The sequence below is a fragment of the Rhinolophus hipposideros genome (genome assembly GCF_964194185.1).
Source record: "Rhinolophus hipposideros genome assembly, chromosome: 11".
Classification (NCBI taxonomy): Eukaryota; Metazoa; Chordata; class Mammalia; order Chiroptera; family Rhinolophidae; genus Rhinolophus; species Rhinolophus hipposideros.
The window spans coordinates 13,863,942-13,878,177 of record NC_138057.1 but is presented as its reverse complement, the minus strand read 5'-3'; the positions used below and the strand labels follow the sequence as shown (position 1 = coordinate 13,878,177).

Genomic DNA, 14,236 nt, shown 5'->3' with positions numbered 1-14,236 from the left:
GGCACCCTTATAATTTTATAAGAATTTTATAAGAAAGGGAGAAAAATTAATAATTATCATAAGATGCCAGATATAATGCTACTTTTGATTGATAAATGAGATTTTGTGTTCAACATTCTTATTATTTGGTAGAAAACAATAAAATGTTAGTAGCTAGCTTATTTTGTTTATAAACACTTGGAAGAAAATCATATACAACTTATAACTTGCATCCCTTATATTTTATTTGCAAAATCATAGACTATTCTAGGAAAGAATAAAATTTATAAAATGATTCTTCTGAATTAGGGTTCTAAAAGCATGCTAATATAGTGAATTTTTTCCTAGCTTTAAGAACATAGAATTCCCAATTTGAAAACTATTTTTAATGCTAGATAAAAAAAGTAAAAACTTATTTATGTGTTTTGTCAGTTATTTCGGGTAGGTCCAAATTCTAAGCTGAATGTGCAGGTAGAGTCAACCAAAATACTCAGGTAAAACTCTGAATGATTTAAGAATAAAACTTGTGTTGGGTATAAATTCAACATATTATTACCAACTGTTAAACACCTAATAAATCCTTGACATTTGGTTTACATAAATTAAGTTTACATGGGATTATTTGACAAATCACTACAAAACAATGAATATTTTTGGTGTGAGATTACAATGCCTGTGTAAAAGAGTTTCTTTTTATCTGGTTTGTTAATTGAAGCAAACACTATTTTTTTTACACTTTGCATGTGGCATTAGGATTATTATAATAATCTCTCAATTAGTTCATAACCAGAATAAATAACCTTTCAAACAATAGTTTGGTTTAATGGTAATTTCTTATCAATAACTTCTGTGTTAACTCTCTATTCAGCTTAAAGCTCAAAATGATCGAGAAACACAAAGTATGGATATAATATTTACTGAAAGACAATCGTAAGTACAATTCATTTAGAAATGAAATCAATTTATAAGTGAACTATATTAGGTAGTTTAACTTGTTCTTTTTTTTTTAGATTTTATTGGGGAAGGGTAACAGGACTTTATTGGGGGACAAGTGTGTATTTCCAGGACTTCTTATTGGGGAATAGTAGTGTGTATTAACCAGGACTCATCAGCTCCATCCAAGTCAAGTTGTTGTCCTTTCAATTTTAGTTGTGGAGGGTGCAGTTCAGCTCCAGGTCCAGTCGCCATTGTTAGTTGCTTGGGGGCGCAGCCCACCATCCCTTTCAGGAGTCAAACCGGCAACCTTGTGGTTGAGAGCATGCGCTCCAACCAGTTGAGTCATCTGTACACTGTAGAGCTCAGCGGCAGCTCATTGACTTCACTCTAGTTGCGGAGGGCACAGCTCGCTGGCCCACGTGGGAATCCAACTGGCAGCCCCGTTGCCCAGAGCTCGTGCTGTAACCAGCTGAGCCACCTGTCCACCCCCGGTAGTTTAACTTCTGAGTCATTTATTTCCTTATGAAAATTTTTAAATGTTTTTCCCTGTTGCATTTTTTTATTTAAAAAGTGTTGAATATTTGCAACACAAACATTATTTTATACACATTTATCATCTTTATTTACCGCTAAGCACCCACATCCTGTACAAATAAAATTACTACATAGATTATATAAATTAAATTTTTACTTCTAGACGTTTAAATCTGAGATGGGTAAGAACATCTGCATGTCTGCCATTTGTAATTTTAACTTTTAACTAATTTGAATTATGAGATTTAATCCCCAGCCTAATGAAAGGTGTTTTATTAGTGGGCTATTTACAGTATTTTATTATTTCTTACATTATCCAATTATTGATAATTAATGGTTTTATTTGTAATCTATATCATAGGTATGCGTCATATGTGCATCTGATGTATTATCTGGTTAAAGACCAAATACCAAGTAACTTTGACTTTAATAACATGGTGACTGTGGCCATGACAGTAATGCCTACAAAGATAATAAGTAGATGTGATGCAGTTGTCTGAATCCATTTGGCTGCTGTAACAAAATTTCATACACTGGGTATCTTACAAGCAATGGGAGTTTGTTGCTCAGAGTTCTGGACGCTGGAAGTCCAAGATCAAGGCACCTGCATGGTCCCATTCTGGCAAAGGCCCTCATCTTGTTTCATACCTGGCACTTTCTTGCTGTGTCCTCACATGGAGGAAGGGTCTAGAGAACGCTCTGGGGTCTCTTTTATAAGGGCTCTAATCCCATTCGCGAGGGCTCCATCCTCATGACCTAATCACCTCTCAAAGGCCCCACCCTCTAATACCATTACCTTTAGGGATTAGGATTTCAACATGAATTTTAGAGGGATGAAAATACTCAGACAATAGCAGTGGTTAACATAATTATTCTTCATCAACTTCTTCACCTTAATTAAATACTGTCCAAGGATATGCAAACAGAAGGTGATCTATTTTGTACATACGTACATTTTGTCCCAGAAATTTATTAATATTAATCTCTTTGAGAGCAATGATAATAATTAACCAAAATTACCAAAATTCGGTAACAAATACACTGTCATGTTACCTGTGTTTGTACAGTAAATATTTGACGAAGAATAGGATGTTAAAATAAAACATTTTACAGATAAATATATAATTCATCTGTTTAGTAAAAACAAATCTCTTTTTTTCTCCATCTATCATTTTATGCTGCTTATAAAGTGCTGTCTTAAAAATGGTAAATAGTGGAAGTCTTTCATTTTATAGAGAAAAGTCCCTATTTATGGTGAACAAGCTCATACTTTAAAAACTTGCCTTTTTGTTGTTTAGTTTTAAACCATTCAATGTAAATATTTATCACTTATTGTATATAAAATGCTCTCTGAGGTACCTAAAGAATAAGAGTAATAAACCTGTTGGAAAAAAAAAAAAAAAAAACCTGTTGAAGACCTTATAGCATTTAGAACATTTAGGTCCTCATTTATTTCATTTATCTACAGAGTGATATAATACCCAGGTCAGATTTATAAATATTATATATACATGTTTTATAGATACTACATCCAAAGTGATAACTCCCAGATTATAAATTTAAGACTGTCATAGGATTTTATGTCTATTGGGTTCATTTGGTTAAGGAAAAATATTTTTTCAATTTTTTAAAATTTATTTGTTAAATTTATTGGGGTGACAGTGGTTAGTAAAATTACATAGGTTTCAGTCAAAGGGAGCAGTAAATGCTATACCTTGAAAAGGCAGGTGTAAAAAACTTCTGTTTTCATTCTCTTCTATTTTAGCACCACCATTTAGTGTGGTATGACCATCTGGTTTATTAGGGAACATTTATGCATAATAAGTTGGTTATAATATATTCCCTTAATATATTACAATAGTTAGACATCTGGCTTTAATTCAGTTTCACATGGCTGCTTGAACTAATGATTCTCTTCCAGTTCTGATGTCTATAGTTTTCTAGTTTGGTATTAGTCAAAATCAGTTATCTTTTAAAAGCATATGTAATTATAATTTTAAACCATTATTTCTGGTAAGTCAGATATTTATTGAATACCCCATATCCAAGTATAAGAGGCTCTTCAATATAAGAGATTAACATAGTCTTTGCTGATTCATAATTATATTTCATTTTACTCTATTTCTCCAATATTAATATTTGCCTCTCAAATTAGAGAATGATATTTTGGTAAAACGGTAGATTATTTAGAAAATGATGCGTGTTTCTATTGCCTCACTCATATTTGAGATTGAAAACATTAAAGTACAACTGATATTATCTATTAGGAAATATTACATGTAAAGCATTTATATCCTTTATTGAAAACATGTTTCTATAAACACAAGCAAATATGCCTGGTAAATGAGTTTGTCTTGTGTTTCACAGGGTATATCATCCTAAACAGTTTTTATTTTCCTCAGTAGACATTTGAACTGAATTTACTATTGATATATCTTTTAAGATGACTGTTCTGCAGAATGCAACATACTAGTGTCTTTTTCCTAAGAAACTACCAAGTAGATACACATTTTAAAAACTTTATTATATTGAAATATGAAATCATTATTTCATCCATAACTATATTTCAGTGTTTTGAAGATATTTTCCTCTAAAAGATACAGATAAATACATTTAACTTTCCCATATATGGAAGGTAAAAATGATAATTTGTTACAGCATTTAATGCCACTGTTTGCATTGTTATTAAATTATAATTACAGCCAATTGATTATAAGGAATTGGCAACTAATTCACTTTAGACTCTTCCTATGATAGTCTCAAGGCCAGTGTTTTTCAAACTATGTTCTTTGGACCTTTATTGTGCTTATGAGTTCTTAGTAGGCATACCTCAAAGAAAAGGTTTTAATGTCAAGTAATTTGGAAAATCTTGATATTTGCTTTTGAAGAGCAGAGAGCAGTTTAGCTTAATAAAATTGTGGATGAGTCCTATAGAATATTGTTTCACTTATTAAACCCAGTATTTCCTGTGGTTATTCTGTAGTAATTTGACCATGTGCCTTTTTTTTTTTTTTTTTTTTTTTTTGCCCTTGTAAATACTTTGGAATGTCTCTTTGGAAATTAATGTTTAAGAAAACAATTTGGGAGACATTCCTCTATCTACAGAATCCTAAATAGCAGCTGTCCATGGACCAACTGCAGATTTCTCGGCGCCAGCACAGACTCATTAGAATAAAAATTTCCCAAAGAGAGGCAGAAATGTGTCTTTCGTTAAATAAGATTTATAGATGATTGTGATACCCACTTTGGAAGCCACCGTACTATTCAATTGTGACGATCTTGTGTTATGGTGACAGCCTTTCTTTATATATAACCAGAAACAGTAGTAACTTATTAGGGATTGTGCCTGGTAATTGTGCCCGTGCTTTAAATTGCTACTCCATTTTCAGGGTATTTGTTGTGCTAATTCAGGAAGCATTTAAAAAAATATTTTCCAATTACTCTGACTCATGATATAAATCCAAAACCTTTATTTCTCTACTGATTCCAACCAGTAAAACTTTAATTTAATGTGTGTTATAACAAATATCTGAGTTAATGTGAGAATTAGTTAATTTTAATTAATGAATAATTTACATTAGGCCTTTTTTTACTAATATATATATACGAGTATGGTCTCCTGAATACTGCCTAGAATAGTAATACTAGTATTGTAACTTAGCTACCGACAAGTGTCAGTTACTCTATCTGGACCAACTTTCTCAATACCAATGATAAAAACATTATTTTGTAAGCTTTATCTGTGTTGCAATTAATATGAAGGTCTACTGACTATAGTTTGGTATGTCACATATCGAAATCTCTCTGTCTACACTGAGTGAACTGCTAACCTTTTTAAAGATTCAAACATTGAAAGAAGTTAATTTTCTTCATGTAGTTCATGACTGTCTATATATTTGTCTTCAATAAACCCATCATCATCTTCCACAAATGAATGTAGTTGTTCAAATATTACCATAGTTTCTGCGGAGTTTGTATCTGATATCTGTGACAGAGAACTTGCGTATCCAGTAAAATCATCTTCAGAAGCATGTGCTTCGTGCTCTTCCAGGCGGTGGTGATTGTAACTAAGCAGAAAATTATACCAGAGTGGGCATTTGATAGCAAAAAAAATGATGAGTGAAGTAATCAGTACCGTGACTACCACACCAACGAGAAAAGCCCAGCTTTTTCCAAGAGGTTCATGTTCTGAAATGCAATACCGAGAATAGAGAAAGAGAGGAGATATTTTGTTAAATTGGCAAAAAAATATTAATAATTACGTCCTAATGTTACTCCCCAATATCAGTATTAGAAATCAATGTACATTATAATTTTCTTTAAGCCAAACTTACTAAAACTACAATAAATAAAGATATTTCATAGTGTGGTGAAAGAATACCTTTTTTCAAAATAACTCCTGTCTTTGCAGCTATTGTTTATTCATTCACCTAGGAGCATTATTGATTTATACCTGTTCAAAATTGTGACTTGACTAGTTAAAACTAAAGCCAAGAAAAGTTACATAGTTTGCCTCGTGGCAAGCTATTGGTTGGTAACTAGCAGAGCCTAGTTTGGAAACCCAGGATTTTGTCAATCTTTTGTTGAGATGAGGAATTGTTCTTTTACATTGTTTCTAGAAACTTAAAATGTAGAAAAATAATGAGAACTACCTTAGTTTAGTTAGTATGTGACCTTCAGCAATATTAATATTCAAAACCAGTATATTACCTGAGTTTCGTGTTAAGTTGTTCAAAGAGCTATTAAATGTTGAATTGCTAATGGACTGAAAATTAATATAAAGATCTTCAGTTATAGGTGAAGGAAATTTTGAGTAGCACTCAGCATTATAAGGTACTGTTTTGATACTGTAGCACTTCAGGATATCTGGGTAGCTGCACATGGTGATATTCTCATTTTCTAGGAAATCAGAAAGAATAAATTAAGATTTTCATGGAAAATGAAATTATTATGATTAATAAATTATTATGGTTAACATTTCATAATTTTATCTAGAATTTTTGACATATTTATGTGATTGTTAGATATTATGAGAAACTCTTGTATTGCCTGGCAACATGAGGGAAAGATGCACATTCCTGTTTACTAAGTTATTTTATGAATATAGTTTACGTGCAGAATATAGTTTGTTTATTGTTTAGTTTGTGTTAGTAAAGATGTCTTGATAAAGATTGTGGTGAAAATCTGGATCTCAGGCAGAGCATGATATACAGTTAAGAAAGTAGGCACTGGTTTTTGTCTACTCTCTGGCAGGATAACCTAAGAAAAGGAAGTACTTAAGAAATTAGTCAGGTATTGAAAATGCAAACCTGATACATGAAGTGACAGCATCATCAGACATATATAGAACACTTAAATTTCTGTTTTTCTTCATCTGCTTTCTGGAGATGCAAGAGGGAAAGCACCTATGTAACAATAACTTTTCAGTGTTTCTATTTCCTTTAAACAAAATTAGTTTCCTTTTCTTTAAAAAATGAAATGAGAGATTTTGCTGGGGTAAAAACAACCAAAAATCCATCACATTTTGGTTTTGATTAACTTAAATTATGATTGCTTACCTAGTATCACATTTGATGTGTTCAACCAGTTCTGCAAACTCAATAGACCACAAGAGCAGTTCCATGGGTTTCCATGTAAAATGATGAATTCCAGATGCAACAATGGAGGTACATCAAAATAGCTTATCAGGTTGCCTTGCAGATTCAGAAGTTTCAGGTTTTTTAGAGGCACAAATATATCAGGATTCAGTTGTAATATTTTGTTTTGGCAAAGATATAACTCTTTTAGTTTATTTAAGCCGATAAATGCACCCTGTTGAATTACGCGGATGGAGTTTCTACAGATATTTAAAATTTTTAGATTGAAGAGATTACCGAAACTATTTTTATGTAGGATAATGATGTTATTCTCAGTCAAATAGAGCTCCTTGAGTAAAAAATACCTCTGTAGAACACTTGTGTCTCTAATATTCAGAGTAATTTGGTTATAACTGAGATCAAGTATGGTAACATCTTTATTGATATCTGCTGGAATCAAAGAATAATTCTTTTCAGTGAAATTAAATTTGACTTCCTAAAAGAGAAAAACAATTAGAAATGCATTAATCAGAAAAAATGTTAACAGAATTAAAAGATTTTTATATCCAGGCAATTAAACATTGGAAGTAAATAACTTAGAAAAAAATGTATCTAATTTTTGGTGTTATAGTGTGAAAAAGGAAAAGCAAATTCTTTTCTTTCTTTATTGGAATGCAATACTGAAGATTCAGGAAATTCTGATACTTATAATTGAGCAAGGAGATTGTAGTTTGTCATACAGGTATTTTCCAACTGTTGTTACATAATCATTAAAGAATATTGGAATATTCCCATTTATTTATTTGGAAATACAAAATGAATAATAATTCAGTTAACTTATTTAGTATTTCATTGTGCAAGATTGACATTTATAATGAGGAAAATATTTTAAAATATGTAGTTTTTTAAATCTAGTATTACTATATTCTTTATATATATTTTTATTTTTCAATTAAGGTTGACATACAATATTATATTAGTTTCAGGTGTACAATAGTGATTAGACCTTTATGTAACTTATGAATTAATCACCCCGATAAGTTTAGTGCTTGTTTGACACCTTACGTAGTTTAAAATATGTAATTTTTTTAAATCAGCAGGGCTACCAACCCTATGTTTATCATTTTTTAATTAAGAAATAATATTATATAACTGAATAGACTGAACAGCTCAAAGTTCATTGTTTTAAAAGAAAATATAGCAGGAATTGAACCATGTATTGAATTTAAAGAGCCAGGCAACATGAAGAAGTACTTTCCTTATGTGGCTATAGATCCAAAGAAATCGTTCATGTTTTGACTGTTTTTGCCATTGAAATATCTCCGCAATAATCATAATGTAACAACAATTTTTCTCATAAATATGTGGTTTTAAAAAGGTTTCCTACATTTTAAAGTGTGAATTTTATGTCTTGAAACTAATCTCTGATTTTATAGGAAGAATTTACAGTTTTCTTCTTTTGTCAATTTTTGAAGAACTCAGTTTAAGAAAAAATGAAGACTGCTTTTGGCAGATTAGAATCTGGCTCAGAGATCACAGATATTGAATATACATAGCTACCAAAAGAGTTAGTTTTGATAGCTTAGGTTTTTGTTTTGTTTGTTCCTGCTTCCCTTTATCGCCTTGGAATAGTTTGCTAAATGTAAAAAAAAAAAAGTGTCCATTTGAAAATAATTTCACTAGCTTGATTTTTGCAAAACTTACTGTTTTAGAAGTCTGGCTTTCATCTGTTAATAATGGCATGTAGAGAGACCAAAACAAGATCAGGATGCATGTGGTTTTCATATCGCAGGCCTGATAGAAAAGAGACTATTTTCATCTCAATAGGAGACTAGAACTTTAGAGATTATTGAGGACATTTTGATTTTCTTTTTTCTCCTTTTAAATCAATATTTTTCTTCAAATACGTAAAATGTGAAACTACATTTTCCTTCACCGTCCCTGCACTCTAAAGAATCTGGAAAGCTCCTATGAGGAATGGAAGATAGTATTTTGTAGGGTGTCTCAGTAGTGCCTAAATCTATTGAAAGGAACTTCAAAACAATTGAAGTAAATTTTAATATACTTTAAAATTTTAAAATATATGTACGCAAAAGAAAGTCCGGAAGGATATATATTTATACATGTGTGTGTTTCTGTGTATTTTTATGTTGCTACTTCTTGATTTTTCTATTTTAGTTGCCATTTATGGGTATTATCCATTGACTTAACAATTGTGGGAGATGAGTCTTCTGCTCCCTTTCAAACACTCCCTACCTTCAGCTTAACATGTCAAATATATACTTCCTGTCTCTTCATTCTCCAAACATAGTTCTAATTTTGGTTAGATGCATATTCCGTGTTTATACTGTCATGAATGTATAAATGCTGTCTGATGGACCTATGTAACAAGATTACTTTTCTGTTCCTATTCACATTCTTTCACTAAATTAATTGTACTCTTTTTATCATGTGCTTTGTTTTCTTTTTTCATAAATTTATACTCAAACTTATTCCTAGCAAATCACTCAATAGGTTTTGCATGGTAGATATTTAATATGTTTCGTCTCCTTAAAAGAACTCTCCCCCAGAGCCTGCTCCTGTGCTGTAATTGAGGTGAGCGGATCACTAGGCCCTGTACACGGCTGTTGACTTACGCTTTCCCTCCACCCTCGTCGTAGAGATTACCTTTTGTCTTTATTACTGGATTCCTGTTTTCTAGAATGCCTGTCTTGGAGTAGTGCCTTTTTTTCCAATGGAGTTTCCTCGAGTAGCTTCATAGAGGGATGTAGGAGGGAAATTTTTTTTTAGACTTTGAAAGATAATTTGGCTAAAAATAGAATCCTAAGTAGGAAATAATTTTCCCTCAAAATGTTGAGGAAAAGCATTGTCCCATTGCTTTGGGTGTCTAGTGTTACTGTTAAGAACTGTGATGCTATGTCATTCTAATTCTTTATCATTTTATGTAACTTGCCTCTTAACTGCCAAAGCTTTTAAAATCAATATTCTGAAATTACATTATTCTTTACAAGAGTGTTTTCATTCATGAAACTGGGTAGTTGGTGGATTGTTTCAATCTGGAAGCTGTCCCCCAAATTCTGGGAAATTTTCTGAGTTATTTCACTGATGATTATTTTCTTTCTTTTTTAAAATCTCGTTTCTTTTTCTACTACTTTAATTGGGTGTTTAACCTCCTATAAGGATTTTCTAATTTTTTGTCTTTACTCTCCTATACATTTTATTTCTGTGTGTTTTTGCTCTGCTTTCTAGGAGATATCTTCAAACTCTTCTATTAAAAGTTGTTTTTTTCCCCTGTGTTGTTTTTTTTTTAATTTTAAGAGCTCTTTTTGTTCTATGAAAATTTTCTTTAATAATATCCTGTGGCATGAATGTATTCTTTTCTTATTGTGTCTTGTATCTGTGTTGTTTTCTTTTTCCTTGAATAGCCTCTGTGTCCTCATGTTATGCTTTTTCAGTTTATTTTGGTCACTATTCTTTATATTAGAGGCTTTCTCTCTTCCTGTGTCTGTTAATATTTAGTTTGGGTCTTCCATGTAAGAGTGGGAAACGAGGAAGCTGGTTGGAAACTGCGTTTATGTGGGTCTCATGAACTGTAAACCTTACTATAGGGTAAACTTTTCTGGACTGTTTTCTAAATGTCATTATCTTCAGAATTTTCCTCTTGGGCTAGTTGGATTCCCCAAAATGACTTTTCTAATCTGCTTGAGCAAATAAGGCCAGGTGGCCAGCATTCTGAGAGCTGAGTGGTGAAAAGGTAGATTTATCTCAGTAATTGGTTTGTAATTTATCTCAGTAATTGTGTGTAAACTTGAACTTTCTCTGTTTTCAGCATAATGGTCCTGCACTCACTGGTGCCTAGTGCCCAGATCCCCTTTGTCCTATTGGCTCTGAGGGGAAAAAAGCCTCAATTTTCTGTTTATGTAGGAAAAGAGCTTTACCTGCCTGGGAAGAGGCAGGGCCGAAGACTTTCAACTATATTTTAGCCCACTACTTCTCTACTTCCAGAACGCCTGGTGCTGTTGATTTCTGCACCATTTAGGCATTCTGCATTATAAATCAAGTGACTTCTCAGCTTTCCACCCTGCTGGCTTGGGAAAATTGCTTTCCCAGTCAGTTTCCATTTAACTATTAACTTTCTGGTTTCCAAGTTTTATTGCTATTGCCTCTTTCCATTCTCTTTTGTCCTTCTGAGTTTATAGTCCTTACTACCTTTTATTTTCATTGTAGTCCGGTTTGGGGCAGGAGTCAAAGTTACTAGGTACATTCAGCATGCCATCTGTAACTGGAAATTGCCATTTACTTGAGTAAATTCTTCTTGCTAAATACCAGGGGTGCCAAAAAATGTACACATTTTAAGAGATGTTATCTATGTATTACTTTTCGAAGTTGAATTGAATTGCAATAGCAATGTGTAGTATGACGTTCGCTCAAAAGATGGCATTAATCAAATGAATGCTAGCGTCATTCATTATATTACAATTTTAATATAGTTTTTTCATTTCTTAAAATGTGTATACATTTTTTGGCACCCTCTGTAGTTACTTTCATTTAGTCATTTTATTCATGACCTTGATATTTCTTGTTCTTATCTGTTTTTTTAAAGCCAACTTTAAAAACTATGCTGCAAGTTTAAAATTATGCTGAAATATATGAATATATCCTGTTATTATCATCCTTATTGGTTTTCTAAAATATAGGTCCTATTTTTCTTTTGAGCCTTCTTACAGCATATATTGTAATTAGTTACTTACGATTTTTAAGAGAAAGTTTATTCCATCAGAGCAGGGAGTAGAAAACTATTCAGAATGAGCAAGACTCATTTTAAATTACTAAAGTCTGCTACCTCCTTACAATGAGGTATTTCATTATTTTGATACTGGTCTATTCCAGATAATCTCCTCTTTGTCGTATGATTATTCCCCTTCTACTTTCTCCCTTTCTGTAGTTAAATTAAATTTGTTAGAAAAAAGCTCCTGTTGCTCCTAGATTTCACAACTTGGATATAGATAGATCATAGTAGAATCCCTTTTAGAGTCAGAAATGAATTCAACTTATCACTTATTCCAGCCCATAACCCACAAAAAGGGGATCCCTAAATCATACTCCTATATTTAAAAGGTATTTTACCCATGTTTAGTGATCTCTAGGAATAAGTGTGCAGCCTCTTCACGGCTTCTTTCAGTATTTCTCAGTGGTGTAGTGAAGTTCTTACTGATGTCTCTGGTAGGATTCAAATTTGAGTAAGGTAGTGATGAGTAAGGTAATGATGAGAAGGGCTATGTTTTCAGAAATAACTAGGATAGGGATCATTAAAGGAAGCAAATAGGCTACCAAGAAAATTAAGTGAAGAATTGATATGGACTAGAAGCAGCTGAAGAAAGTAATGGAGGTCAGGCCGGACTGTGAGCCTATGTGGAAATGAAGATAGGGTCATCTTTTATTTATTATCTTTATCTTCTGTTTAATATTAATAATTGTTCTCTCCAGTGTGCTAAAGGAAATAAAATTATAAGGATTAGAAATCTTTTTTTCTTTCTATTTGATTAATTTTAGAGTTAGAAGCAGTATACCGTGTTTCCCCGAAAATAAGACTTAGTCGGACCATCAGTTCTAATGCGTCTTTTGGAGCAAAAATTAATATAAGACCGGTATTATATGATATAATATTATATCAGACCCGGTATTATATTATACTATTTCATTTTTATTTTTATTTTATATTGTATTATATAAGACCTGGTGTAAAATAAAATAAGACCAGTCTTATATTAATTTTTGCTCCAAAAGACACATTAGAGCTGATCGTCTGGCTAGGTCTTATTTTCGGGGAAACACGGTATACTCAGAGCTTAAGGTAGATTCTGTACAAGAAGGCTTTCAACAAAGTTGCAATGCAAAGCATTGTTAGGTCTAAAGCTATGAAATGCATTGATTGAGACCCACGGTCTATGGAGCTTTTCATGTAGTATTTGTGTGTCTTTTGAGAGGGGAAAGATTGAGAGAGGAAGTGGATGTTGACCATCACGACACTGAATAGATAAATCCCTAGACTAAAGTATTTGTTACTAGCATTATTGGCTATTTTGAAAATTGATTGGCAGAGAAACTAGCCAGTAGATTATGCAGAAATTGTCCTTGAATCAATTTACCCTATTTAAAAAGTTAATTTAAAAAGAAGACAGTTGTTATCACCTTATTCTCCCTGTAGGATTGTTTTCTCAATTTGAAATTTACTTTGAAGTGATATTTGGGTTTAAATTTAGTGATTAAAAAATAGAGAACAAATGGAATATCACTTTCTTTTAATTATTTCACCAAATTAAGCATCCTTTTACATACCTACAATAAAGAAAAAAGCTTTACACAAAGGGAAATGGTAACTATTCAAAAATAAATAATGTTGTCCTTACTGCAGTTTTTAAGTACAGTTTTCTTAGTTTTTCGTTATTTGCTTTATATGACTATTATGTACCACGAAATTAAAAAATGATGCAATTGTTCATGTTTTGTTAAATGTATATATAATTTTGCCATTAAATATTTTAGATATTTATGCCAGAATTCAGTGTATTTGGAGTAAGATGTTAATTTACAATTAACTTCACTCTTGTAATCAACCATTACAGATTTAAAAACTTTTATAATGGAAAATTTCAAGAAAAAATATCTCTAAGTAAGGAGAATAGTTATCACCCAATTTCAACAATTGCAAACTGATGGCCAGTTGTTTTCATCTTACAGATTTGCTTTTAAGTTAATGTCACTTCAGAATGCTCTGAGTTTAACATATTTCAAAATAAAAAGATCTTATAAATTTGGATAGGAGAAACCTTTTTTAGTCAGGAAAATAATTAATTTTCTTACATTATAACTTTCTTTGGGAAAGATTTTTTTGGCCAGTCTCAGGTTAGTATTTCTAACATAGACTGTGAAAATACAGTCATACTTTCTGCTCTCTCATCACTTATTAAAGGCAAGGATTTTTGTACAGACTTAACAAACCAATTTCTTAAAAAAATGCAGCAACAGCCACCAAACCTGTAAATGTGTAAGATCTTACCTTTACTTTTTTCTTTTGTCTCTGAGACTGGTGTACTAAGGAATCTATTCTGTTTCTTCTCCGCCATTAAAAAGAAAAGTATGTCATATGATTGCATTTCACTTTGTTTTAACCTTTGTACCCAATGAACAGGTGATTTAAAAAAGGCAAC

General features: G+C 31.9%; 2 protein-coding genes across 6 annotated transcripts in view; one reads left to right on the top strand and one right to left on the bottom strand.

The window, feature by feature from the left end:
* The window catches only part of IFT74 (intraflagellar transport 74), a 71,725-nt gene that overhangs the window by 16,974 nt on the left and 40,515 nt on the right, over positions 1 to 14,236 (top strand). For both annotated transcript variants that reach the window (XM_081067646.1, XM_081067647.1), the window contains exon 8: positions 848 to 909. In XM_081067646.1, coding sequence (XP_080923772.1) covers positions 848 to 909 — 62 coding nt within the window. The remainder of the gene's footprint in view (positions 1 to 847; positions 910 to 14,236) is intronic.
* LRRC19 (leucine rich repeat containing 19) lies at positions 3,093 to 14,199 on the bottom strand. Of its 4 annotated transcripts, XM_081067649.1 has the most exons (6): positions 14,086 to 14,174; positions 9,693 to 9,778; positions 8,730 to 8,819; positions 7,008 to 7,521; positions 6,160 to 6,348; positions 3,093 to 5,637 (listed from the first exon to the last, which is right to left on the bottom strand). In XM_081067649.1, exons 3-6 carry the CDS (start codon positions 8,808 to 8,810, stop codon positions 5,309 to 5,311), a joined length of 1,113 nt encoding a protein of 370 aa, XP_080923775.1. In that variant the 5' UTR covers positions 8,811 to 8,819; positions 9,693 to 9,778; positions 14,086 to 14,174; the 3' UTR covers positions 3,093 to 5,308. The 4 variants fall into 4 exon arrangements, with proteins under 4 accessions (XP_080923775.1, XP_080923774.1, XP_080923777.1 ...); XM_081067648.1 differs by lacking the exon at positions 9,693 to 9,778 and having other exon boundaries at positions 14,086 to 14,199; XM_081067651.1 differs by lacking the exon at positions 6,160 to 6,348 and having other exon boundaries at positions 3,099 to 5,637; positions 14,086 to 14,199.